The following is a 26690-nucleotide window of genomic DNA, read 5'->3' as shown; positions in this document are numbered from 1 at the left end:
TGTCTAATTAATAGTAGGCTAGATAAATAAAGCCTGGTAAATATTTTTAAATACTGACCTAGAGAATAAGTGTTTTATTAAGTGCCTATCACTTTGGTGTGATTGAGCTTCTGAGGTTATTGGTTGGAGAGGGTGATCAGTGAGTGCTGGCTGTGAAGGTAGAAGGTGGGTCACTGCAGGGAAAACCAATTCTGCCAGTTTCAGGTTTTCACATAAAGTAAGCTGGCCACAGGACAAAAACATTTATTAATAGAGACATTCCAGCAGCATTCAGTTCTTAGTCCTTCCAGCTGCCAGTCCCCCTCCTAGACAAAAACAGACTCAACCCGCCCCATTTACGCATGAAAAGGGCTGAATTCCCTAAAAGTAAGGTCCCACAGACAGAGCACATTTTCTCTGGGTTCTCAGTGACTCCTCCTAAATCTTATTGGTTTTAATGCCCCTCTTGGTTTGGTACAGTATACTCCTTTGTTGTTGTTCAGTCACTGAGTCGTGTCCAATTCTTTTTTGATTCCACAAACTATAGCCCACCAGGCTCCTCTGTCCATGGGATTTCCCAGGCAAGAATACTGGAGTGGGTTGCCATTTCCTTCTCCACAGTATATCCTTAGCAGTCGGTTTTTAGAAGCCGATTCCAAATCAACTAGCCCTTTTCAGAAATGTTCAAGAAAATCAAGCACACAGTAACACTTCACAGGCTATCCCTTCCTGCAATTATCATCATAAAATCTGAGGTATAAACTAGTACAGCTGCACTGACTTTTGAGTCATCACCCAATCAACCCCATTGCACTATACAGAATCAGGCTTAAACTAGCCCAGGTGAATGTCTACAGTATCTTTAAAAATGAAAAGGCAACTCACAAACTGGGAAAAAAAAATGAAAATCATATATCTGATAATGAACTCATATCCAAAATATACATTTAAAAAACCCTCAAAACCCAGTAAAAAAGAAACAACACAATTTTGATTATGGTAATGATCTCACTTATTTGTATATCAAACTTTACCAATCTGCACATTTTAAATATGTGCTATATGTGTAACAATTATACCTTAAACAAAATTGTGGGTTTTTTAAAGCTATGGAAAGAGAATTATTAATAAAACTCTCTTCTAGGAGCCAATATAGTGATGTGGGAAGAATGAAAATGGTGTAACTAAGGCTAAAATTAAGGTCAGTTCTGCTCTGCCACTTACTAGCCATGAAAGTTTATATAAATAACTTAGTCATAAAACTGGGATATCACTTTTACCTAGTGATAGAAATTAAACAATATAGTAAAACATATTATTTATATTATATATAGTATATAACATACATTATTACAATATAACATATATCTCCTGCATTAGCAGGTGGATTCTTTACCACTGAGCCATCAGGGAAGCCCATTCTAAGCAACGGATCATCACCCAAGTCTGAACAATCCTCCCTGTACTTAATCAATGCCTGACATTCCATCCTCCTTGTTTTATCTCTTTAGCTAAAAGCTTGAGCCTTTTTAAAATTAAGTTATGCATGGAAAGAGCAAATATCCCACCAGCAGAATCCCAGTGCTAGTTTCCTAGGACTTCTGTAACAAATTCGCACAAACTGAGTGGCTTAAAAACCATACACACACACACACACACACACACACAAACAGCACAAATATATTCTCTCACAGTTTTAAAGGCCAGAAATCTGAGATCCAGGTGCTGGCAGAGACACCCTCTCTCCAAAGACTCCAGGGAAGACTTTGTCCTTGCCTCTTCCTTGCTTCTGTTGGCTCTAGGAGTTTCTTGGCTTGTGACAGTGTAACTCCAACCTCTGCCTCTGTCTTCATATGGTCATCTTGTCTCTGTCTTCTCTTGCATCCTTTTTTTACATATAAATTTATTTATTTTTAATTGGGAGATAATTGCTTTACAATATTGTGTTGGTTTCTGCTATACATAAGCATGAGTCAGCCGTAGGTCTTAGAGGAAACCATAGGCTGTACATTCTTTGACATATATCACACCAGGGTCCTCTATGACTAAGTAATGTAATTTTTTTTTAAAAATGGGACTTACTCAAACTTAAAAGCTTTTGCATAGCAAGGGAAATAATAAACAACTTTAAAAGACAAACCTCAGAATGGGAAAAAATAATTGCAAATGAAACAACAGACAAAAGGATTAATCTCAAGAATATATAAGTAACTCTTACAGCTCTTGTGTTCTTTTTAAGTGACATCTACCACTGAATTTATGATCTACCCTAATCCATGAATGGGCTTCCCTCATAGCTGAGTTAGTAAAGAATCTACCTGCAATGCAGGTTGACCCCGGTTTGATTCCTGGGTCAGGAAGATCTGCTGAAGAAGGGATAGGCTACCCACTCCAGTATAGGGCCACCCAGGATGGATGGGTCATGGTGGAGAGTTCTGACAAAACATGGTCCACTGGAGAAAGGAATGGCAAACCACTTCAGGATTCTTGCGTTGAGAACCTCATAAAGAGTATGAAAAGGCAAAAAGATAGGACACTGAAAGATGAACTCCCCAGGTCAGTAGGTGTCCAATATGCTACTGGAGGTCAGTGGAGAAATAACTCCAGAAAGAATGACGAGACAGAGCCAATGCAAAAACAACACCCAGTTGTGGATGTGACTGGTGATGCAAGCAAGGTCCGATGCTGCAAAAAGCAATATTGCGTAGGAACCTGGAATGTTAGGTCCACGAATCAGGTCAAATTGAAAGTGGTCAAATAGGAGATGGCAAGAGTGAACATCAACATTTTAGGAATCAGCAAACTAAAATGGACTGGAATGGGTGAATTTAACTCAGATGACCACTATATCTACTACTCTGGGCAAGAATGCCTTAGGAGAAATGGAGTAGCCCTCATAGTCAACAAAAGAGCCCAAAATTCAGTACTTGGGTACAATCTCAAAAACGACAGGATGATCTCTGTTCGTTTCCAAGGCAAACCATTCAATATCACAGTAATCCAAGTCTATGCCCTGACCAGTAATGCTGAAGAAGTTGAAGTTGAATAGTTCTATGAAGACCTACAAGATCTTCTAGAACTAACACCCCCAAAAGATGTCCTTTCCATCATAGGGAACTGAAATGCAAAAGTAGGAAGTCAAGAGATACTGGAGTGACAGGCAAATTTCACCTTGAAGTACAAAATGAAGCAGGGCAAAAGCTAATAGAGTTTTGCCAAGAGAACACACTGGTCATAGCAAAAACTCTCTTCCAACAGCACAAGAGAAGACTCTACACATGGACATCACCAGATGGTCAATACCAAAATCAGATTGATTATATTTTTTGCAGCCAAAGATGGAGAAGCTCTATACAGTCAGCAAAAACAAGACCGGGAGCTGACTGTGGCTCAGATCATGAACTTCTTATTGCCAAATTCAGACTTAAATTGAAGAAAGAAGGGAAAACCACTAGACCTAGGTATGACCTAAATCAAATCCCTTATGATTATCCAGTGGAAATGACAAACAGATTCAAGGGACTATATCTGATAGACAGAGTGCCTGATGAACTATGGATGGAGTTTGTGACATTGTAGAGGAGGCAGTGATAAAGACCATCCCCAAGAAAAAGAAATGCAAAAAGGCAAAATCGTTGTCTGAGTAGGTCTTATAGATAGCTGAGAAAAGAAGAGAAGCTAAAGGCAAAGGAGAAAAGGAAAGATACACCCATTTGAATGCAGAGTTCCAAAGATTAGCAAGGAGACATAAGAAAGCCTTCCTCAGTGGTCAGTGCAAAGAAATAGAGGAAAACAATAGAATGGGAAAGACTTGAGATCTCTTCAAGAAAATTGGAGATACCAAGGGAACATTTCATGAAAAGATGGACACAATAAAGTACAGAAATGATATAGACCTAACAGAAGCAGAAGATATTCAGAAGAGGTGGCATAAATACACAGAAGAACTATGCAAAAACAGACCTTCATGGCCCAGATAACCATGATGGTGTGATCACTCACCTAGAGCCAGATATCCTGGAAGTGGAAGTCAAGTGGGCCTTAGGAAGCATTACTATGAACAAAGCTAGTGAAAGTGATGGAATTCCAGCTGAGCTATTTCAAATCCTAAAAGACGATGCTGTGAAAGTGCTGCACTCAATAGGCCAGCAAATCTGGAAAACTCAGCAGTGGCCACAGGACTGGAAAAGGTCAGTTTTCATTCCAATCCCAAAGAAAGGCAATGCCAAAGCATGTTCAAACTACTGCACAACCATACTCATCTCACATGCTAGCAAAGTAATGCTCAAAATTCTCCAAGCCAGTCTTCAACAGTACATGAACTGTGGACTTCCAGATGTTCAAGCTGGATTTAGAAAATGCAGAGGAACCAGAGATCAAATTGCCAACATCCATTGGCTCATCAAAAAAGCAAGAGAGTTCCAGAAAAACAACTACTTCTGTTTCATTGACAACATTAAAGCATTTGACTGTGCGGATCACAACAAACTGTGGAAAATTCTTCAAGAGATGGGGATACCATACCACCTTACCTGACTCCTGAGAAATCTGTATGCAGGTCAAGAAGCATTAGTTAGAACTGAACATGGAACAACAGACTGGCTCCAAATCAGGAAAGGAGTATGTCAAGGCTGTATATTGTCACTCTGCTTATTTAACTTATATGCAGAGTACATCATGTGAAATGCTGGGCTGGTTGAAACACAGCTGGAATCAAGATTGCCAAGAGAAATATCAATAACCTCAGATACGCAGATGACACCACCCTTAAGGGAGAAAGTGAAGAGGAAATAAAAAGTTTCTTGATGAAAGTGAAAGATAAGAGTGAAAAGGTTGGCTTAAAACTCAACATTCAGAAAACTAAGATCATGGCATCCGGTCCCATCACTTCATGGCAAATAGATGGGGAAACAATGGAACAATGAGAGACCTTATTTTGCGGGGTTCCAAAATCACTGCAGATAGTGACAGCAGCCATGAAATTAAAAGATGTTTGCTCCTTGGAAGAAAAGCTTGACCAACCTAGACAGCATATTAAAAAGCAGACATTACTCTGCCAACAAAGGCCTGTCTAGTCAAAGCTATGGTTTTTCCCGTAGTCATGTATGAATGTGAGAGTTGGACTATAAAGAAAGCTGAGTGCCGAAGAATTCATGTATTTGAACTGTGGTATTGGAGAAGACTCTTGAGAGTCCTTTGGACTGCAAGGATATCAAACCAGTCAATCTTAAAGGAAAATTAGTCCTGCATTGGAAGGACTGATGCTAAAGCTGAAACTCCAATACTTTGGCCACCTGATGCGAAGAACTGACTTATTTGAAAAGACCCTGATGCTGGGAAAGATTGAAGACTGGAGAAGGGGATGACAGAGCTTGGGATGGTTGGATGGCATTACCGACTCAATGTTTGAGTTTGAGTAAGCTCCAGGAGTTGGTGATGACAGGGAAGCTGGTGTGCTGCAGTTCATGGGGTTGCAAAGAGTCGGACACAAGTGATCGACTAAACTGAACTGAATCCATGATGGTCTCTTCTCAAGGTTTTTGACTTAATTAATCTGCAGCAATCTTTTTTCCAAAAAGGCTGGCATTCGCAGGTTCTGGGAGATATATCTTTGGTGGGGCCATCATTCAACCCACTGTAACTTTAGATCCAGCCCAGGGGTGATACTGTACTCTTTTCTGTGGAACCAGGAGAGAGATTTGCAAAAGTCCACCTAGTCCTGCACACAGGCATAGCCAACAGGGCAGAGTTCTTTCACGGATGAAGTGTACTTGCTGTCCCAGTGGGAGTCTTAACATTTCCAGCCTCATCTGCAAATCTCATCCTTGGGTGAGTAAAGAACCTGAGAAAGGGGTGTAGACAGTAGACAGAGGTGTCAAGTCATCTATTTTTGCCTGAGTTAGACCCTGACCTCAAATACCTTAAATTCAAACCTAGCTGCTGTGTGTCACTTTCTCTGGAGGAAAACCTGTAGCTAGAGAGTCACCATCTTCCATCTGGGCAAATTTCCTGAGGTAATTCCCAAGTTAACATTAAAATGTAAAACCCCCTATCCAGTGGGGCTGCTTGGTGGAGCCTTCACCCATATCCATAACCTCCATCAAACCTCTCCAGTAAACCCAGCAGTTTTAAGAACTGGTGTGCTTGTGATGCAAACCAACCTCAAGACCAGCCCTCCCCTCTGTCACAGGAGACTGCTGCCCACCAAGCCTGCCCACACAAAGGGTCTGCAGCCTACCTCTGCTTCTTCTCTTCCTCCTCAGCTATGACCAGGTTTCTCTTCCTTTCCAAATAAAGCAATAGACTTCTTTATACTTCTATTATTCTAATTTGAATAATGTTTTTCTGTTTTCCTTAATTTTTTTCCATGTCAAAAATCCATTTCCTGCTTTGACTTCAGATCTGATTTTTCAAGCCTTTACAGTGTTTTAGAACTTCTCACTGATCTGGTCAGCCTGCCTTTCTTGGTAGCATTTTCCCCCTTCACTTTCAGCAAAGATCCTTAGCTGTGCTTTGGTTGCCTCTCTTATCTTGAGGTCTGCATGCCTGGTGGTGGTGGTGGGGCAAGAGATGGGGGCATAGCATGTCACATCTATGTGTCCTCATCATGTGTCCTTGGGAAATGGTTCCTCCCATATACCCTTGCTCTTTTATATATCTTTTCCCATGAAAATTTTTCTGCCTTGCATCTTTCACAAAGCTTGCTAGAAGCAGCTTGCTAAAAATAGATTTGCTTTAGTGACTTCTCTTCTTCCTTGGAGCCTGAACTTTGCCTGTGTGGTCACTTTCACTGAAGCTCAGAAATCTGTTCCTTTTTTGCAAAAGCTGAATCAAAGAAGACACCCCCTCCTGGGCCTCTGCCTCCATTTCATTTCCAAGGGACTCACTGAAAGGAAGTGACCAGCTGTCAGGAGGTCTGGGTTGAGGGATCCCAATCCCACTCCATTTTGGGTCTTGACAACTTGACAAGTGATTTAAAGAACTGGCTTACAAACTTTGCCAACTGTAATCCACAGTGGGACATACCATTTACTCACAGTATATGCATATAGGTTTGCGTACATTTTAAAAAGGTTTCAAAAATAGTATTTATCTTTAAAATGGATGGTACTATTCTCTATTCTCTTTTTTTTTCTTTTCTTTTCCAGATGCTAGATGCGACCCATTGATTTTATGATACACTAATAGGTCACAGTCTGCAATTTTGAAAAACACAGATTTAAAGAAAGCTGCCCCCATCTCTGCTCTTGGTTAGGAAATCCATCAAACTATGCTTTATTATTTATCTTCAATTCACCTTCAAGGCTTTTTAGCTGCTGCTTCCTGATCCTATGATGAGGTGTATATCGATCCTAAAGCCTCTGCTTCCCTGCCAGCCTTTTTGAACAACCAGCCCTTGCTGCTTTCCAATCACAGTGTGTCGTCACACTCCATCTCAGGCATGCGGGTGGAGGTACAGACATGGTCATAAATCAAAACCTTTAGAGCCTCTGTCTCACTGACCTTGCCAATATAAATAGGGCCACTTGTCCAGATCTCAGCCTCCTTCTTCCTTTCTTTCTCTGCAGTCCTGCTTCTCAGTAGAAAATAAAAGCAGCTTCACAATGCCACTGGGACACTTGTTCTCCATTCAAGTCATTTCAAGTCCTACCCCCACACCTTCTTTATTAGACTCAGTAAACTCTGTCTCCAGCCAAATAGTCTTAGGACTATTAGGTTTACATCTCCTTCTCTCATAACGGGTTAACTCATAAAAAGCACTTGGAATTTACATCTTTCCTTAACACTGGAGGGGAGAAGGCAACGGCACCCCACTCCGGTACTCTTGCCTGGAGAGTCCCATGGATGGAAGAGCCTGGTGGGCTGCAGTCCATGGGGTCACTAAGAGTCGGACATGACTGAGCGACTTCACTTTCACTTTTCACTTTCATGCATTGGAGAAGGAAATGGCAACCCACTCCAACGTTCTTGCCTGGAGAGTCCCAGGGACGGCAGAGCCCGGTGGGCTGCCATCTGTGGGGTCGCACAGAGTCGGACACGACTGAGGTGACTTAGCAGTAACACTGGAGGATGCTGAGCTGAGTTTACTGCTGCTTGAATTTTTGCATCAGCAGTCAAAACAGATGCATTGTGGGGTTGGGGGGGGCATTTGAGCTTAACTTCCCTCTTTTCTCAATCATAAAACCTCCAACTTCTCAAAAGTGTACTGGGTAGTCTTCAAACGTGATTTCTCAGATTCACTGACTCATGAGCTGGAGTTCAGTCTTTACCACCAACAAGAAGGAAGAATGTTTCTCCATCATTTCTATTTTCAGATTTTAATTTCAAATACTCCCCTATCAAATATACAGCCTCAGAGTTTAAGTATATTTAGGACAGGCTGTTAGTTCCTGGTATTTGTCATGTGAAATCAAATCCACACAATCTGAAGTCAACATTGTTTAGGGAAAATGCCAGAATCAAAGGCTTGCAGAAAGACAGTACCAGGTGAGGATCCCAGGGGACACCACCTGCTGAATTCCTGACTCAGGTCTTTCTGCACGCTTGACAGGTGAGGACTTCTCCTATATCTCTTTTCAGTTTGTGCCTGTCACCTCCCTGAATGCAGAGCCCTGGAGACCTGCAGAGGAACAAAGAAAACGGATCTCTGGGAGAATGAGGGGCAGTGCTAGGAGGAAGCCCTTATCAGCCCCGTAGTAACATGAGAATTCTTGGCTAATTACCCTTTCAAGGTTTTGATTTGATTCCCCTCATCAACTCAAATCTCATTTTAAAATAATACTGACCCTTAAGAAACAAGATAATTATTTTATTAACAATTAATAAATAAGGGCTTTCCTGATGGCTCAGTGGCAAAGAATCCACCTGCAGTGCAGGAGACACGGGTTCAGTCCCTGGGTCAAGAAGAGCCCCTAGAGAAGGAAACGGCAGCCCACTCCAGTATTCTTCCCTGGGAAGTCCCATGGACAGAGGATTCTGGTGAAACATAGTCTGTGGGATGCAAAGAGTCAACACAGCTGAGCCTGCATGCACTTTATGCATTAATAAATAAAAAGTAAAACTCTCTTAATAAATATCATTGAAATGGAAATGTGACTCAAATTTAAGACTCTGATTCTAGTTTTATGAAATGTTGATATGTTAAAACTGAGACTGCTTATATATATTGGAGATTAATCCTTTGTTGCTTCGTTTACAAATATTTTCTCCCATCCTGAGGGTTATTTTTTAACCTTGCTTATGGTTTCCTTTGCTGTGCAAAAGCTGTTAAGTTTCTTTAGGTCCCATTTGTTTATATCTGTTTTTATTTTTATTACTCTAGGAGGTGGGTCAAAAAGGATCTTGCTGTGATTTATGTCATACGGTGTTCTGCCCATGTTTTCCTTTAAGAGTTTTATAGTTTCTGGTCTTACATGTAGGTCTTTAATCCATTTTGAGTTTATTTTTATGTATGGTGTTAGGAAGTGTTCTAATTTCATTCCTTTACCTGTAGCTATCCAGTTTTCCCAGCACGATTTATTGAAGAGGCTGTCTTTTCTCCATTGTATATTTTTGCATCCTTTGTCAAAGATAAGAGAACCGTAGGTCCATGGGTTTATCTCTGGGCTATCTATACTGTCCCATTGAGCTGCATTTCTGTTTTGGTGCCAGTGCCATACTGTCTTGATGACTGTAGCTTTATATTATAGTCTGAAGTCAAGGAGCCTGATTCCTCCAGCTCCAGATGAACCCATTTGCAGGGCAGGAATTTAGATGCAGATATAGAGAACAGACATGTGGACATACACGGGGAAAGGGAGCATGGGACAAATTGAGAGAGAAGCATTGACATACATATATACTATTATGTGTAAAATAGATAGCTGGTGGGAAGCTGCTGTACAGCACAGGAAGCTCAGCTCTGTGATGACCTAGAGGGGTGGGATGGGGGTGAGGTGGGAGGGAGGCTGAAGAAGGAAGGGATATATGTACATATATATAGCTAATTCATGTACATATAGCTAATTCACTTTGTTGTAGCAGAAACATTGTAAAGCAATTATATTCCAATTGAAAAAAAAAAAAACCTGAGACTGCCCTGAATCCTGGGCCCAAAATATCACCAGGGTCTGGAACAGTGTTAGGGCTTACTTTCATATTGGTGTTATTTTATTGTTGCCTCCCAACTCAACAAATTGAGGTCAGCCACTGATATTTACTAGGTTCTGTATTACTATCAGTGAGAAGAATGCCTTGGCATTTGCTCAAAATCCACTACTTACTTAGTCCTTGAAATGGTGTTGTTTCTGTCATCTACTACAGCCTAACAAATTGCCCCCAAATGTAATGACTTAAGACAATAATTTTATTTTGTCTTCTTTCTGTGGGTAGGAATTTGGACAGGATGTGGCAGCTTGTCTGTGTTTCACATGGTGTCAGCTGGAGTGGCCCAAGAGGTGAAGGATGTTCCTCTAAAAGGCTCACCCTCGTGGCTGAATGTTGGCTAGGAGCTTGGCAGGGAATGTTGGTCAATAGCTTTTCCAGCTTGGTGGCTTTGGGGTGGTTGAGGTCCTCTGGCTTCTAATATGGAAGCTCAGGGCTTCTGAAGAGAGAACACCAAGAGCCAGGAACAAGGAGCTACCCTTAAGGTTCAGATTCAGACATTGTAGTGTCACTCCCACCATATTCTATATGAGAACAGTCACAGAAACCACCAAGATTCAAGGGAGGGGAACAAAGACTACCTCTATGTGAGGGGTGTCACGGATCTGGGGCCACTATAAGAAAAGAATTTCTAACTGCCAATATAGGCCTCCAAGATGTACACATCTTGGCCTCAGAAGAGCTGAGAATGAGCATGGACACAAGATAGCCAGCACCCTGTATTTGCTCCTGGGCTTGATACTGGGTTTGCATCCCAGTAAAATGATGAGCCAATAGCCAATACTTGATAAATACCATTGTGTTGTAACTATCGTACCTGCCACGTTCCCTTAAATATGATACTTCCCTGAGGACAAATTCAGTCAGTCAGTGAATCAGAAAATATCTATTAAGTAGACATTAAACTAGATTCTGGGAACCTAACAGCTCACAAAATACTCTAACAGCACTAAGGCTATTTTGCCACAGATGTGGTTTAATGAGTCTAATAAAGAAGGTGTGCTCTCTGCCTCACAGAGGGTATGGTCTTTTATAGGAAACAGAATTTATCAAATTATTTTGTAAATAAATGTAAAGTTACATTAATAGAAGTGCCACAAAGAAAAGGTGTATGGTGCAATGAGAGGTGGAAAACAGGGAAAACTTCCCTAATGAAATGATGATTGAGCTAAGATCTGAAAGATCAGGGAGGAGGAGGAGGACTGATTATCCAGGCAGTGGAAATTGGCTTTGGCAAAATGCCTAGGCAAAAGGAAAATTGGTGAGAATGGAAAGCCTAGAAAATCAGTGTACTGGAAAGAAGTGAGCCCAAGGGAAGCCAGCACAAGATGAGACTGGAGAGTAGAAAGAGACCAGAGACTGCAGGACCTTGGAGACTATCAGTTTTGATTGCCAAGGTGGTATGTGGACACCCTGTGTGGTGCCTAGAATTCTGTCCATTTATCCAGTTACCCATGTGTTCATCCATCTACCCATCTGTCCACTCACCATCCATGCAGTCATCAAAACCTGCCTGGTCACTCACCTTCCATGTGCTGGAGGTACAGGGATAAATATGACTGCTTAGTCTGTATGACAAAGGTCCATATAGTCAAAGCTATGGTTTTTCCAGTAGGCATGTTGGATATGAGAGCTGGATCATAAGGAAGGCAGAGTGCCAAAGAATTGATGCTTTTGAAGTGTGGTGCTGGAGAACTCCCGAGAGTCCCTTGAACAGCAAGGCGATAAAACCAGTCAATTGTAAAGGAAATCAACCCTGAGTATTCATTGGAAGGACTGATGCTGAAGCTGAAGCTCCAATACTTTGGCTACCTGATGCGAAGAGCTGACTCATTGGAAAAGATGCTGGGAAAGATTGAGGGCAGGAGGAGAAGGGGATGACAGAAAATGAGATGGGTGGATGGCATCATTGACTCAATGGGCATGACTTTGAGCCAACTCTGGGAGATAGTGAAGGACAGGGAAGTCTGGTGTGCTACAGTTCATGGGGTCGTAAAAAGTCAGACATGACTTAGTGACTGAATAACAACAAATCTGTACATTTACAGAGCTTGTGTACACCCCCACCAGGTGTTCTACTCTTTATTATCTTTACAAAGCAATAAGATCTCAAAAAAACCTCTCTAGTTCTGGCATCCAGGATAATATTAATATCTCACAAATCTCACTCTTAATATTCACACTCACTCCCCACTCATGCTTATTTGAAATGCATCTTCTGGCCACAAGTTATACTTGGGAATAATCCATCACAGTTGCTCTTGGAAATCCCTCAGGAACTACCAGTGATGATGCCACATTGTGCTGACCTGCATGGACAGATTTAGCCACATCCTGGGTAGAGACATTAGCAACTCCTTTCTTCTGTCAAAGACATTTCTTTCTTCATATCTTTGCTGGTTCTGATCACATCATTCTCCCAATGTGGGTGTCTACTACAAAGGAATTGTTCTGCTAATCAATTCAGCTAAACTTAGTACAATTTAGCTCCATCCGGTTCACCTGGACTCACCTCAGCTCAACCAAATCCATGCAACCATCCATCCATGTTTTCCACAAGTATTCCTTAAGTATTTTCTGTGTCAAAGTCTATCTTGGGCCTGGAGATCCAGCTGGGGTTTCTCCACCAGCCAATTCACCTCCCCTTTCCAATCAAAATAGTATCCATGCATTGCAATGGACAGAAGACTGGACTCAGAGCAGGACTGCTCTATGTTTGCAACTTAACTCTTCCACTTATTTACTGTTCGAGACAATTTTTTTTAACCTCTCTATGCCACAATTTCCTCACCTTAAAGCATGAAAAATAAAACCTATTTTGTCAGGATTATTATAAATTCATAAAAGGCACTCAAAATGGTATCCATAACCAACACATTGGATTAACGTTGACCAAGGAACATTTTGTTGTTGTTGTTCAGTCACTCAGTCATGTCCAACTCTTCATGACCCAATGGACTGCAGCATGCCAGGCTTCCCTGTCCATCACTAACTCCCCAAGCTTGCTCAAACTCATGTCCATTGAGTTGGTGATGCCATCCAACCATATCATCCTCTGTCGGCCCCTTTTCCACCTGCCTTCAATCTTTTCCAGCATCAGGGTCTTTTCCAGTAGTCAGCTTTTCACATCAAGTGGTCAAAGTATTGGAGCTTTAGTTTCAGCATCAATCCTTCCAATGAATATTTAGGACTTATTTCCTTTAGGGTTGACTGATTTGATCTCCTTGCAGCCCAAAGGGCTCTGAAAAGTCTTCTCTAATACCGCAGTTCAAAAGCAGCAATTCTTTGGTGCTCAGCCATCTTTATAGTCCAACTCTCACACCCATACATGACTACTAGAAAAACCATAGCTTTGACTAGATGGACCTTTGCTGGCAAAGTAATATCTTTGCTTTTTAATATGCTGTCTAGGTTTGTCATAAGTCTTCTTCCAAGGAGCAAGCGTCTTTTAATTTCACGGCTGAGATTGCCATCTGAAGTGATTTTGGAGCCCAAGAAAATAAAATCTGGCACTGTTTCCATTGTTTCTCCATCTATTTACCATAAAGTGATGGGATTAGATGCCATGATCTTAATTTTTTGAATGTTGAATTTTAAGCCAACTTTTTGACTCTCCACTTTCACTTTTATCAAGAAGCTCTTTAGTTCCTCTTCACTTTCTGTCCTAAGGGTGGTGTCATCTGCATATCTGAGGTTATTGATATTTCTCCTTGCAATCTTGATTCCAGCTTGTGCTTCATCTAGCCCAGCATTTCACATGATGTACTCTGCATGAAAGTTAAATAAGCCAAGTGACACTATACAGCCTTGATGTCCTCCTTTCCTAATTTGGAACCAATCTGTTCTTCCAGGTCTGGTTCTAACTGTTGGTTCTTGACCTGCATACAGGTTTCACAGAAGGCAGGTAAGGTGGCCTGGTGTTCTCATCTCTTGAAAAATTTTGCACAGTTTGTTGTGATCCACACAGTCAAAGGCTTTAGTGTAGTTAATGAAGCAGAAGTAGATGTTTTTTCTGGAATTCTCTTGCTTTTTCTATCATCCAACAGTTATTGACAATTTGATCTCTGGTACTTCTGCCTTTTCTAATTCCAGCTTGAACATCTGGAAGTTCTCGGTTCACATACTATTGAAGCCTAGCTTGGAGAATTTTGAGCATTATTTTGCTAGCGTGTGAAATGAGAGTGCAATTGTGCAGCAGTTTGAACATGCTTTGGCATTGCCTTTCTTTGAGATTGGAATGAAAACTGACCTTTTCCTGTCCTGTGGCCACTGCAGAGTTTTCCAAATTTGCTGGCATATTGAGTGCAGCATTTTAACAGCATCATCTTTTAGGTTTTTAAATAGCTCAGCTGGAATTCCATCACCTCCACTAGCTTTGTTCTCAGTGATGCTTCCTAAGGCCCAGTTGACTTTACACTCCAGGATATCTGGCTCTAGGTGAGTGATCACACCATCATGGTTATCTGGGTCATGAAGGTCTTTTTTATACAGTTCTTCTGTGTATTCTTGCCACCTCTTCTTAATATCTCCCGCTTCTGTTAAGTCCATAATTTTTCTGTCCTTTATTGTGCCCATCTTTGCATGAAATATTTCCTTGGTATCTTTAATTTTCTTGAAGAGATCTCTAGTCTTTCCCTCTCTGTTGTTTTCCTCTATGTCTTTGCACTGATCACTTAGGAAGGGGCTTTCCTAGTGGCTCAGATGGTAAAAAATCAGCCTGCAATGTGGGAGATCTGGGTTTGATCCCTGGGTTGGGAAGATTCCCTGAAGAAGGGAACGGCTACCCACTCCAGTATTCTGGCCTGGAAAATCCCATAGACTGTATAATCCATGGGGTTGCAAAGAGTTGGACACAACTGAGCAAATTTCACTTTCATTTTTCACTTAGGAAGGCTTTCTTATCTCCTTGCTATTCTTTGAAACTCAGCATTCAGACGGGTTTATCTTTCCTTTTCCTTTCACTTCTCTTCTTTTCTCAGCTATTTGTAATGCCTCCTCAGACAGCCATTTTGCTTTTGCATTTGTTTTTCTTGGGGATGATTTTGATCACTGCCTCCTTACAATGTTATAAACCTCCATCCATAGTTTTTCTGGAACTCTATCAGATCTAATCCCTTGAGTCTATTTGTCACTTCCACTGTAAAATTGTAAGGGATTTGATTTAGGTCATACCTGAATGGGCTAGTGGTTTTCCCTACTTTCTTCAATTTAAGTTTGCATTTGGCATAAGGAGTTCATGATCTGAGCCACAGTCAGCTCCTGGTCTTGTTTTTGCTGATTGTATAGAGGTTTTCCATCTTCGGCTGCAAAGAGCATAATCAATCTGATTTCGGTGTTGACCATCTGGTGATGTCCATATGTAGAGTCTTCTCTTGTGTTGTTGGAAGAGGGTGTTTGCCATGACCTGTGTGTTCTCTTGGCAAAACTCTGTTAGCTTATGCCCTGCTTCATTTTGTACTCCAAGGTGAAATTTGCCTGTTACTCCAGGTGTTTCTTGACTTCCTACTTTTGCATTTCAGTCCCCTATGATGAAAAGGATATCACCTACAAGACCTTCTAGAACCAATACCAAAAAAGGAACATCACCGGGAAATTTCTAAACATTGCAAACTAAAAAAGACCCTATTGTTTTCCGCAGAGAGAAAATAGGTCAATTATAGGGGTCAGGAAGCATATTAACTTCAGACTTTTAAAATCAAAAAGATAAAGTACAAGCTTCCAGTTCCAGACACACCCTCCACCCAGACTCTCCCATGGATTGCCCTTATAAAACCTGGACAGAAAGAAACAGCAACTGTTTCAGGACTCTGAAAAGTAAATAGTAGCAGGCAGATTGAGGAAGAAAACCAGAATCCAAAGTATCACCACATCAGCAGTAAGTGTATCATACTTTCCTATGGAATACACGGTCTTCACTCAGGCAGTGTGACAGTGATGGCAGCAATAGCCTGCAGTGCCTAAGAAATGAAATATTATTCAGCAATAAGAAGAAACAAATTATTGATTGTATTATTATTATTATTCTATTATTGCAATAGATTAGATGATTCAGATTCATTTTGCTAAGTGAAATAAACCATATCGAAAAGACTACTGTATTATTACATTTATTTAACCTTTTGGAAAAGGCCATGCTTAGGGGCAGAAAATAGATTGGTGATTGCTAGGGGGTGAGGTACAGGGAGGGTTTGACTATAAAACAAATGAGGCATGATGGAATTTTTGTGAGAAAATGGTATCCATTAAGCCTTCTCACTTTTAAAAAATCCTCTGTAGATATAAAGGAAAGGAAAGACTAAGTAAAAAAGACCCAAAGCTCACCATGACACCTGGAAAAGAGGAGAGCCCATCAGGGAAGAGGGAATTCACCACTATGCCTGTATGTGTGTGTGCTCAGTCGTGTTCAACTCTTTGTGACCTCATGGACTGTAGCCGACCAGGCTCCTCCATCTATGGGATTTTCCGGCCAAGAATACTGGAGTGGGTTGTCATCTTCTCCAGGGACCCACTACTATATGGTCCTAAGCCTTGTTTCTGCCCTTGATTCACCATATTCCTCAAAGATCCCTTTGGACACCTCGGCTGAATTCTTTCCAGAAAACTAACATTTACCTACGTGACTCTATTGCTTCCCTGGACTTAGAATGATCCTGGATTTCTTGTATTCAGAATCAGGATGGTGCAGTTTATCACATCTTCACACTTCCCTCGGTGCTGTTCCAGTCCTTCTTCATCAGCCCATGCCCTTTAAACAGGGAGAAGATATTCTGCATGGAGGGAGTGGTAGCAGCCTACCAAGCCCAACAATCCAGCAGAACCCTGGTGGAAGCACAGGTGGGGACATGCGATAGTAATGGTAACAGAGAAGCAGGGACAAGAAAAGAAAAAAGGAGCAGCAGTACATCCAAGGGTAGGAACACAGAGAGAAAGTGAAGCCACACTAGTGTAAGTTCTCCCCAGTCCCTTCCCTCCACAACCCAGACTACCATGTCATCAAATGTCAAGACATCAATTCTGGTCTAAAAATAATAGGTGACTAAGCCATAGCATACCCAGGGTTCTGCATTCTTAAGAAGGCATTCCCTTTATCTCTCATTGTTTTCCACTCATGGCTATAATCGGATCTAGGTTTCTTGTCTAAAAAGATTATCTTCCATTCAGATGCTCTCCTAAGTCATCTCACATGATATCTTCTTCTTTCAGGTATTCAGTGGTCTCAGATGCAGAAACAGAAAGCATTTTCATGGATCCCATTCACCTCTCCTCAGCTGTTGCAGCTAAACAGATCATCAATGAAGGTGATGCCATCAGATGCCAGGTGGGAGGGTCCATGGGTCATCTGGAGACCCTCAGAAGGGGCTCACTGGAAGATGTCATGTGTTTCTCATGTGATTCCCATCACATTAAGAGGAGCAGATCCAAAGAAGACAGTTCCTCCAACCCCTCCTCATCAACCTTCATGGGACACAATGGAAATTACTATGTCTCAGTGTGAACAGTTCTCTAGTCAACAGCCAGGGAGGTAACTTCAATCTGTCACTAGGGCCTCTAATCCAGTTTTTCAGTTAAACTCAGGGGTCCTGGTTATGCTACAGATGCAGACCTGAGAGCCCCCAAAATGGCTGGGAGCACCTACAGAGTTCTGTTCAAAGGCATGTCTATATTTAAACCTGCATTTCCACCAGAGATTAAAGACAGTTTTCAAACTGAAGTATGAATGGGGAGGAGATTTAAAAAAAAAGATAGAATGGAAAGAGATGTTAATATTTATACAGGAAATTTTAGAGCAGAATCCATATAATATTTCATTCAAGGATACTCATCCAGATTGGATGGAAATTTGGGCATTAATCTTTCACAATTTCATTCCTCTCCCTTCTCATGCCTTTGCCTTTGGTGTCTCTCTCACTTCTGATGGGTATAGTGGGATAAGGCAGTCCTATTAACCACACAGCACCCACCTGGCCTTGAGCCTACTCTAGCATCTACAGCTGGTGGCCATGATCACTTCCCTAGTGATGAGAACCAAACATACTACTCCTTTTCCATGTAACCCCAGGTCTTCTTAGGCCCTAGACCCTTTGGGTCTCTGAGGACATCTGGATCTCCTATACACTTGGTGAGAAATGAGATATTTTACCTGAGGTTGCTTGTTGGTCTGGGAATCCCAGGAGGCTCCATCTTCTCAAATAACTACTTTTTTTCTGTTTTCTTTATTGCCCTTCCTGGGGTTGCTATTACCTTGCTCCCAGGCAGACCAAGGTGTGCATTTAAAATTTTTATTTATTTATTTTTGGCTGGGCTGTGTCTTTGTTGCTGCACTGGCTTTTCTCTAGTTGTGGCAAGTGGTGGATACTCTTCGTTGCAGTGTGAGGGCTTCTCACTGCGGTGGTTTCTCTTGTTGCAGAGCACAGGCTCTAGGGTGCACAGGCTTCAGAAGTTGCAGTTCCCTGGCTCTAGAGCACAGGCTTAATAGTTGTAGTGCATGAGCTTAGTTACTCCACAGCATATGGGATCTTCCCGGACCAGGGATCAAACCCATGTCTCCTGCATTGGCAGGAGGATTCTGTACCACTGAGTCACCAGAGGAGCCCTGGCCAAGGTGTCTTGGCCCCAGTCTAGTTCTTTCCAAACTGCTCCCAGCACCACTCTAACTCCTGTGCGGTTAGGAGTATCCTTAACAGCCTGTGTCATCCGTGTTCTGTGCTTCACTCCCTGCACTATCCTCCAGACTTCGTGTGTAAGTGAGAGTCCAGTTTCAGGGCTACTGAGAAAACCATGTGCTCTCTCTGAAAGCTTCACTATCAGGTCTATGGGATTCTAGGGACATTCAACATTTACACCGAGACCTGAAAATGAGCAATGCATTTTTTTTCAATCCTAGGTCATATCTAGGCCTTAAGTCTCAGTTTCAGTGTCCGAGTGGCTGATGGGTGGTAGAAGAAGAAGCAAAGAATAAATTACAGAAAAAAGGAAAATGTACCAAGTGATCTTTCAAAACATTGCCCTACTCAGTAATGACTAGAGAGGTAAAAATGGATGTGGAAGAACCTTCCAATTTCAGGAAACTCTGCATATGCCACACATCTGAGAGAGTGCAGAGGAGAATTGTCTGGGCTTAACTGTCTTCTGAAGAAACTTCCAGGAGTAGAAATAAATGGGAGGAACTGATGTGGCTGAGGTGTGGACTAGAAACCTAGGGAAAGTAGGAATTCCCAATGTGGGTAAGGGACTGGGACATTTAATTTAAACAGAAAGGGAAAGAAATCAAAACAATAGCCTGCTATGCAAATAGCTGAGGAAGGCATAGCTGTATATTTTAATGAGGCAGTGGGGAGTCTTTTTCTCAGTATAGTAAAAATATCTAAGTAGAAATCTTACTTCTACTTAGAAGTAAGGAAAGAGAGAGGCTTTTACATTTGCCATTTAAGACCCCAGGAGAGTCCAGAGTGGTGGAGAAAATAGGAACACTTCATCTATTTTTAAACAAAATAGAGCACTGGGATTGGAGAGGTTTCCTTCTTTCTGCTTTTGAAATGGAGATCAAAGAACATTTAGAGCTAAGACCTGTGAATGGATGTGGGGGCCCATCAGGTGGTGCAGAAATGAGGGAGGAGAGGAAAGGGAAGCTTTAGGGAAATGAAGCACTCAGCCCTGGGCGGAACTCAGGACTTCTGGATGGACAGAACTTGAGCAGCAAGCCCAGCTTACAGACACCTGCTCATTCCATCAAGAGCAAGGCCACATCTATTTGCCAAATGTGGCTGCACTCTTCACCCACATTTCACCCATGGAGAAGAGGTGGTGCTGGCAGGAGGTTATGACCAACATGCAGGACACCCATTTCCTACTTATCTTCTTTTTCCTTCTCTTCAGTCACTAGACCATTCAGGTATGACTTAAATCAAATCCCTTATGATTATACAGTGGAAGTGAGAAATAGATTTAAGGGACTAGATCTGATAGACAGAGTGCCTGATAAACTATGGACAGAGGTTCATGGCATCGTATAGGAGACAAGGATCAAGACCATCCCCAAGAAAAAGAAATGCAAAAAGGCAAAATGGCTGTCTGAGTAGGCCTTTCAAATAGTTGAGAAAAGAAGAGAAGCCAAAAGCAAAGGAGAAAGGAAAGATATACCTATTTGAATGCAGAATTCCAAAGAATAGCAAGGAGACATAAGAAAGGCTTCCTCAGTGATCAGTGCAAACAAATAGAGGAAAATAATAGAATGGGAAAGACTAGAGAGCCCTTCAAGAAAATTAGAGATACCAAGGGAATATTTCATGCAAAGATGGGCACAAAAAAGGACAGAAATGGTATGGACCTAACAGAAGCAGAAGATATTCAGAACAGGTGGCAAGAATACACAGAAGAACTGCACAAGAAAGATCTTCACAACCCAGGTAATCAAAATGGTGTGATCACTCACCTAGACCCAGACATCCTGGAATTGGAAGCCAAGTGGGCCTTAGGAAGTTTCACTATGAACAAAACTAGTGGAGATGATGGAATTCCAGTTGAGCTATTTCAAATCCTAAAAGATGATGCTGTGAGTGCTACATGCAATATGTCAGCAAATTTGGAAAACTCAGCAGTGGCCACAGGACTGGAAAAGGTCCGTTTTCATTCCAATCCCAAAGAAAGGCAATGCTAAAGAACGCTCAAATTACCACAAAATTGCACTCATCTCACATACTAGTAAAGTAAAGCTCAAAATTCTCCACGCCAGGCTTCAACAATACGTGAATTGTCAACTTCCAGATGTTCAAGCTGGTTTTAGAAAACGCAGAGGGATCAGAGATCAAATTGTGAACATCTGTTGGCTCATCGAAAAAGCAAGAGAGTTCCAAAAAAACAACTACTTCTGCTTTATTGACTATGCCAAAGCCTTTGACTGTGTGGATCACAACAAACTGCGGAAAATTCTTAGAGATGGGAATACCAGACCACCTCACCTGACTCCTGAGAAATCTGTATGCAAGTCAAGAAGCAACAGTTAGAACTGGACATGGAACAATAGACTGGTTCCAAATTGAGAAAGGAGTATGTCAAGGCTGTATATTGTCACCCTGCTTATTTAACTTATAAGCAGAATACATCATGAGAAACGCTGGGCTGGATGAAGCACAAGTTGGAATCAAGATTGCCAGGGAAAATATCAATAACCTCAGATATGCAGATGACACCACCCTTATGGCAGAAAGTGAAGAGGAACTAAAGAGCCTCTTGATGAAAGTGAAAGAGGAGAGTGAAAAATTTGGCTTAAAACTCAACATTCAGAAAACTAAGATCATGGCATCTGGTCCCATCAGTTCATGGCAAATAGATGTGGACACAGTGGAAACAGTGACAGACTTTATTTTTTGGGGCTCCAAAATCACTGCTGATGGTGACTACAGCCATGAAATTAAAAGACGCTTACTCCTTGGGAGAAGAGTTATGACCAGCCTAGACAGCATATTAAAAAGCAGAGCCATTATTTTGCCGACAAAGTGCATATAGTCAAAGCTATGGTTTTTCCAGTAGTTATGTATGGATGTGAGAGTTGGACTATAAAGAAAGCTGAGTGCTGAAGACTTGATGCTTTTGAACTGTAGTTATTGTAGAAGACTCTCGAGAGTCCCTAGGACTGCAAGGAGATCCAGCCAGTCCATCCTAAAGGAAATCAGTCCTGAATATTCATTAGAAGGACTGATGCTGAAGCTGAAACTCCAATACTTTGAACACCTGCTGAGAAGAGCTGACTCATTGGAAAAGACCCTGATGCTGGGAAGATTGAAGACAGGAGAAGGGGCTGACAGAGGATGAGATGGTTGGATGGCATCACTGACTCAATGGACATGACTATGAATAAACTCCAGAAGTTGGTGATGGACAGGGAGGCCTGGGGTGCTGCAGTCCATGGGGTCACAGAGTTGGACATGACTGAGTGACTGAACTGAACTGATACATTCTTAGAGAAATGAAAGATCTTACTTTCCTCCATATTTGATAATTTGGAAGAAAACACACTGGAAGGAGAAGATAAAGTTTCACTCAAGAGGGAATTCATCTGAAATATGAGCTTTTCTGGGCTGTTGTTAAAAAGGTCCTGTATGCTGTCTTGTGCCTGGCATCAGGGCTCATTGCAAAGTTTTCCCACCTGTCATAGAGCTGGGAAGTTGAGGATCACAGGTGCCTACACTCTAGAGAGGGAGTCAGTTCAGTTCAGTTGCTCACTCATGTCTGACTCTGCGACCCCGTGGACTGCAGCATGCCACGCTTCCCTGTCCATCACCAACACCCAGAGCTTGCTCAAACTCATGTCCATTGAGTCAGTGATGCCATCCAACCATCTCATCCTCTGTCAGCCCTTTCTCCTCCTGTCTTCAATCTTTCCCAGCATCAGGGTCTTTTCCAATGGGTCAGTTCTTCGCATCAGATGGCCAAAGTACTGGAGTTTCAGCTTCAGCATCAGTTGTCCCAATGAATATTCAGTACTGATTTCCTTTAGGATGGACTGGCTTGATCTCCTTGAAGTCCAAGGGACTCTCAAGAGTCTTCTCCAACACCACAGTTCAGAAGCATCAATTCTTCCATGCTGAGCTTTCTTTACAGTCCAACTCTTACATCCATACATAACTACTGGAAAAACCATAGCTTTGACTGTATGCACTTTGTGGGCAAAGTAATGGCTCTGCTTTTTAACATGCTGTCTAGCTTGGTCATAGCTTTTCTTCCAAGGAGCAAGCATCTTTTAATATCATGGCTGCAGTCACCATCTGCAGTGATTTTGGAGCCCCCAAAAATAAAGTCTGTCATTGTTTCCACTGTTTCCCCATCTATTTGCCATGAAGTGATGGGACCAGATACCATGATCTTAGTTTTCTGAATGTTGAGTTTTATGCTACCTTTTTCACTCTCCTCTTTCACTTTCATCAAGAGGCTTTTTAGTTCCTCTTCACTTTCTGCCTTTAGGGTGTTATCATCTGCATATCTGAGATTATTGATATTTCTCCTGGCAATCTTGATTCCAACTTGTGCTTCACCCAACCCAGCATTTTGCATGATGTACTTTGCATATAAGTTAAATAAGCAGGATGACAATACACAGCCTTGATGTCCTCCTTTCCCAATTTGGAACCAGTCTGTTGTTCCATGTCCGGTTCTAACTGTTGCTTCCTGATCTGCATACAGATTTCTCAGGAGTCAGGTAAGATGGTCTAGTATTCCCAACTCTTGAAGAATTTTCCAGAGTTAGTGTGTGGTCTACACAGTCAAAGACTTTGGCAGAGTCAAAAAAGCAGAAGTAGATGTTTTTCTGGAACTCTGTTGCTTTTTTGATGAGCCAACGAATGTTGGCATTTTGATCTCTGGTTCCTCTGCCTTTTCTAAATCCAGCTTGAACATCTGGAAATTCACAGTTCATGTACTGCTGGAGCCTGGCTTAAAGAATTTTGAGCATTACTTTGCTAGTGTGTGAGATGACTGCAATTGTGCAGTAGTTTGAACACTCTTGGCATTGCCTTTCTTTAGGACTGGAATGAAAATTGAACTTTTCCTGTCCTGTGGCCATTGCAGAGTTTTCCATATTTGCTGGCATATTGAGTGCAGCACTTGCACAGCATCATCTTTTAGGATTTGAAATAGCTCAACTGGAATTCCATCACCTCCACTAGCTTTGTTGGTAGGGATGCTTTCTAAGGCCCACTTGACTTCCAATTCCAGGATGTCTGGCTCTAGGTGAGTGATCACACCATCATGGTTATCTGGGTTGTGAAGATCTTTTTTGTATAGTTTTTCTGTGTATTCTTCCCACCTCTTCTTAATATCTTCTCCTTATGTTAGGTCCATACCATTACTGTCCTTTATTGTGCCCATCTTTGCATGAAATCTTCCCTTGGTATCTCTAATTTTCTTGAAGAGATCTCTAGTCTTCCCATTCTGTTGTTTTCCTCTATTTCTTTGCACTGGTTACTGAGAAAGGCTTTCTTTCCTCTCCTTGCTATTCTTTGGAACTCTGTATTCAGATGGGTATATCTTTCCTTTTCTCCGTTTCTTTTTGCTTCTCTTCCTTTCTCAGCTATTTGTAAGGCCTCCCCAGACAAGCATTTTGCCTTTTTCCATATCTTTTTCTTGGGGATGTACAATGTCACAAACCTCCCTCCATAGTTCTTCAGGCACTCTATCAGATCTAATCCCTTGAGTTTATTTGTCACTTCCACTGTAATGGACCTGGTTTAGGTCATACCTGAATGACCTAGTGGTTTTCCCTACTTTCTTCAATTTAAACATTAATTTGGCAATAAGGAGTTCATGAATTTCATGATCTGAGCCACAGTCAGCTCCCAGTCTTTTTTTTTTTTTTTTTTTTGCTGATTGTATAGAGCTTTTCCATCTTCAGCTGCAAAGAACATAATCAATCTGATTTCTAGGTTTACCATCTGGTGATGTCCATATGTAGAGTCTTTTGTGTTGTTGGAAGAGGGTGTTTGCTATGACCAGTGTGTTCTCTTGGCAAAACTCTGTTAGCCTTTGCCCTGCTTCATTTTGTACTCCAAGGTGAAATTTGCCTGTTACTCCAGGTGTTTCTTGACTTCCTACTTTTGCATTTTAGTCCCCTACAATGAAAAGGACATCTTTTTTGGGTGTTAGTTCTAGAAGGTCTTGTAGCTCTTCATAGAACCATTCAACTTCAGCTTCTTCACATTAGTGGTTGGCGCATAGACTTGGATTACCATGATATTGAATGGTTTGCCTTGGAAATGAGCAGAGATCATTCTGTCATTTTTGATATTGCACCCAGGTACTGCATTCAGACAATAAATGAAATAAGTAAACCAAAGGCGTATTAGAACGTGACCTAGCATAAGTGACTGTTGAAAATTTTACTTTTCCCAGTTATTTGCCCTCTGTACATAATGGAATCAAACTAATGGAATGAATTATGTTACTAAAGAATGTCATGTATTCATTTGGTAAATGCTTCTAAGCATCTATTTAGTTTCACTATGGGTTTTACAAGTATAAATTGGACATATACTAGCTACTTAAGGACCTTGGTCTAAGAAACTATCGGCCAGTTTTATAGAAATATGGGAGGAAATGAGGGAAACTGACATCCCTTCTCCCACTCCAGTACTTCTATGCTACTGCTGATCCCTGTTAAGTTCTTCCTGGCAGATCAGGTTCAGCCCATACACAGAGTCCTGGCAGAAAATGGGCCAAGAGTGGATTCTCCCAAGGAGCAAGGAGGGTCGTGGTGTTCTTTCTCTTTGATGAGAATGCTGCTTCTCCCCCTAGAACTCAAGCCACGTGGGGTCAGAGTCGAGGCAGAGTGTCCAGGCATGCTGGAGTCTGCCGAGCAGTTGCTGGTGGAGGACCTGTACAACCGTGTCAGGGAGAAGATGGATGACACCAGCCTGTACAACACTCCCTGCATCCTGGACCTCCAGCGGGCCTTGGTCCAAGACCGCCAAGAGGCTCCCTGGAATGAGGTGGATGAGGTCTGGCCCAACGTCTTCATAGCAGAGAAGTGAGTCTGATGGTCATGAGCCTTTGTCCTACTCCTCTGGGTAGTGCCCAAGAGAGATGAAACTCCCCCAACTTGGACCAACAGCTCCAATAGCTCCATCCAGCAAATGGATGCTGCCTGACCACTTTTCCAGCCCCCAACTTGGAGAAAGACCCATCCCACCCACCTGCACATAGGGATTCCCAGGCAAAAATGCTGGTATGATTGTTTATCCTCCAACCTCCTGACAGGGCTCTCATTAACAGCCTTCCCCGCTGCCCCAGGTGCCCTCTCTGGGCCTCCCTACCTGCCCAGAGCCTTGCCAATAGCACATACCTCACTATTACCATCATTCCATGACATCTGTAACAACCATATAATGGGGCATTTGGAGCCATTGACAATATTGATTTTATATGTATTTACTAACTTAAGAAAATATCCACAATACATTAAGAGGATAGATAGGTTACAAAACCTGTATATACGATATGATACTTACTAATTGATATAGTGTGTGTGGGGGGGCACGCACGCACGTGCGTGCACATGCACTTTTGCATAGACAACAAATTAGAAACAAATGTGATAAAAATTTCACAATACTTCTCACTAGGAGGTGGTTCTATAAGTGATTTTCATTGTCTTCTTTAGGTGTTTTTAATTATATAGTTATCCTACAGTAAACTTTTGTTTTTATAATCAGAAAACAAAATGTTGCTTTTCAAAAGCTTATCAGTGGTATCTAGAACAAAACCCCAAACAACTCACTCACATCTTATTCCTTCATCATGGTCTTACCAGTACATAATTGATAACAAAAGGCTGATTTGTGAAACCATTTTTGCTGATCTACTGGCTTCTTAATGAGATCTTTTCACAATGTAAGGGAGGAAATTTGGGGCCCTGGGAACAGACAATAGAGAAAATAGCTTTGGACATTGGGTCTTACACTCCAGCATGGTATAATATGTTGCCCAGAACCCAATTCCCAGAGCTGGGCACCAAGTCCCAAGTGATTCCTAATTAGCTCCATAGACCCAGAAACATTCACATTGTGATGAACAGAGAC

At 41.8% G+C, this 26690-nt stretch overlaps 1 protein-coding gene across 3 annotated transcripts in view; it reads left to right on the top strand.

Annotated features, from left to right (window-relative positions):
• STYXL2 (serine/threonine/tyrosine interacting like 2) overlaps positions 1-26690 on the top strand; it is a 58187-nt gene that overhangs the window by 5975 nt on the left and 25522 nt on the right. For 2 of the 3 annotated variants that reach the window (XM_081489285.1, XM_081489286.1), the window contains exons 3-4: positions 17326-17420; positions 25408-25639. In XM_081489285.1, coding sequence (XP_081345411.1) covers positions 17326-17420; positions 25408-25639 — 327 coding nt within the window. Of the gene's footprint in view, positions 1-17325; positions 17421-25407; positions 25680-26690 lie in introns of all 3 variants that reach the window. The other variant, XM_081489287.1, reaches the window with a different exon arrangement.

This window comes from Giraffa tippelskirchi, chromosome 5 (assembly GCF_054371585.1).
Source record: "Giraffa tippelskirchi isolate mGirTip1 chromosome 5, T2T-mGirTip1v1.2.pri, whole genome shotgun sequence".
In the NCBI taxonomy this organism is placed as follows: domain Eukaryota; kingdom Metazoa; phylum Chordata; class Mammalia; order Artiodactyla; family Giraffidae; genus Giraffa; species Giraffa tippelskirchi.
Note: the sequence above shows the minus strand (reverse complement) of the source record. Positions and strands in the feature narration are given on the sequence as shown.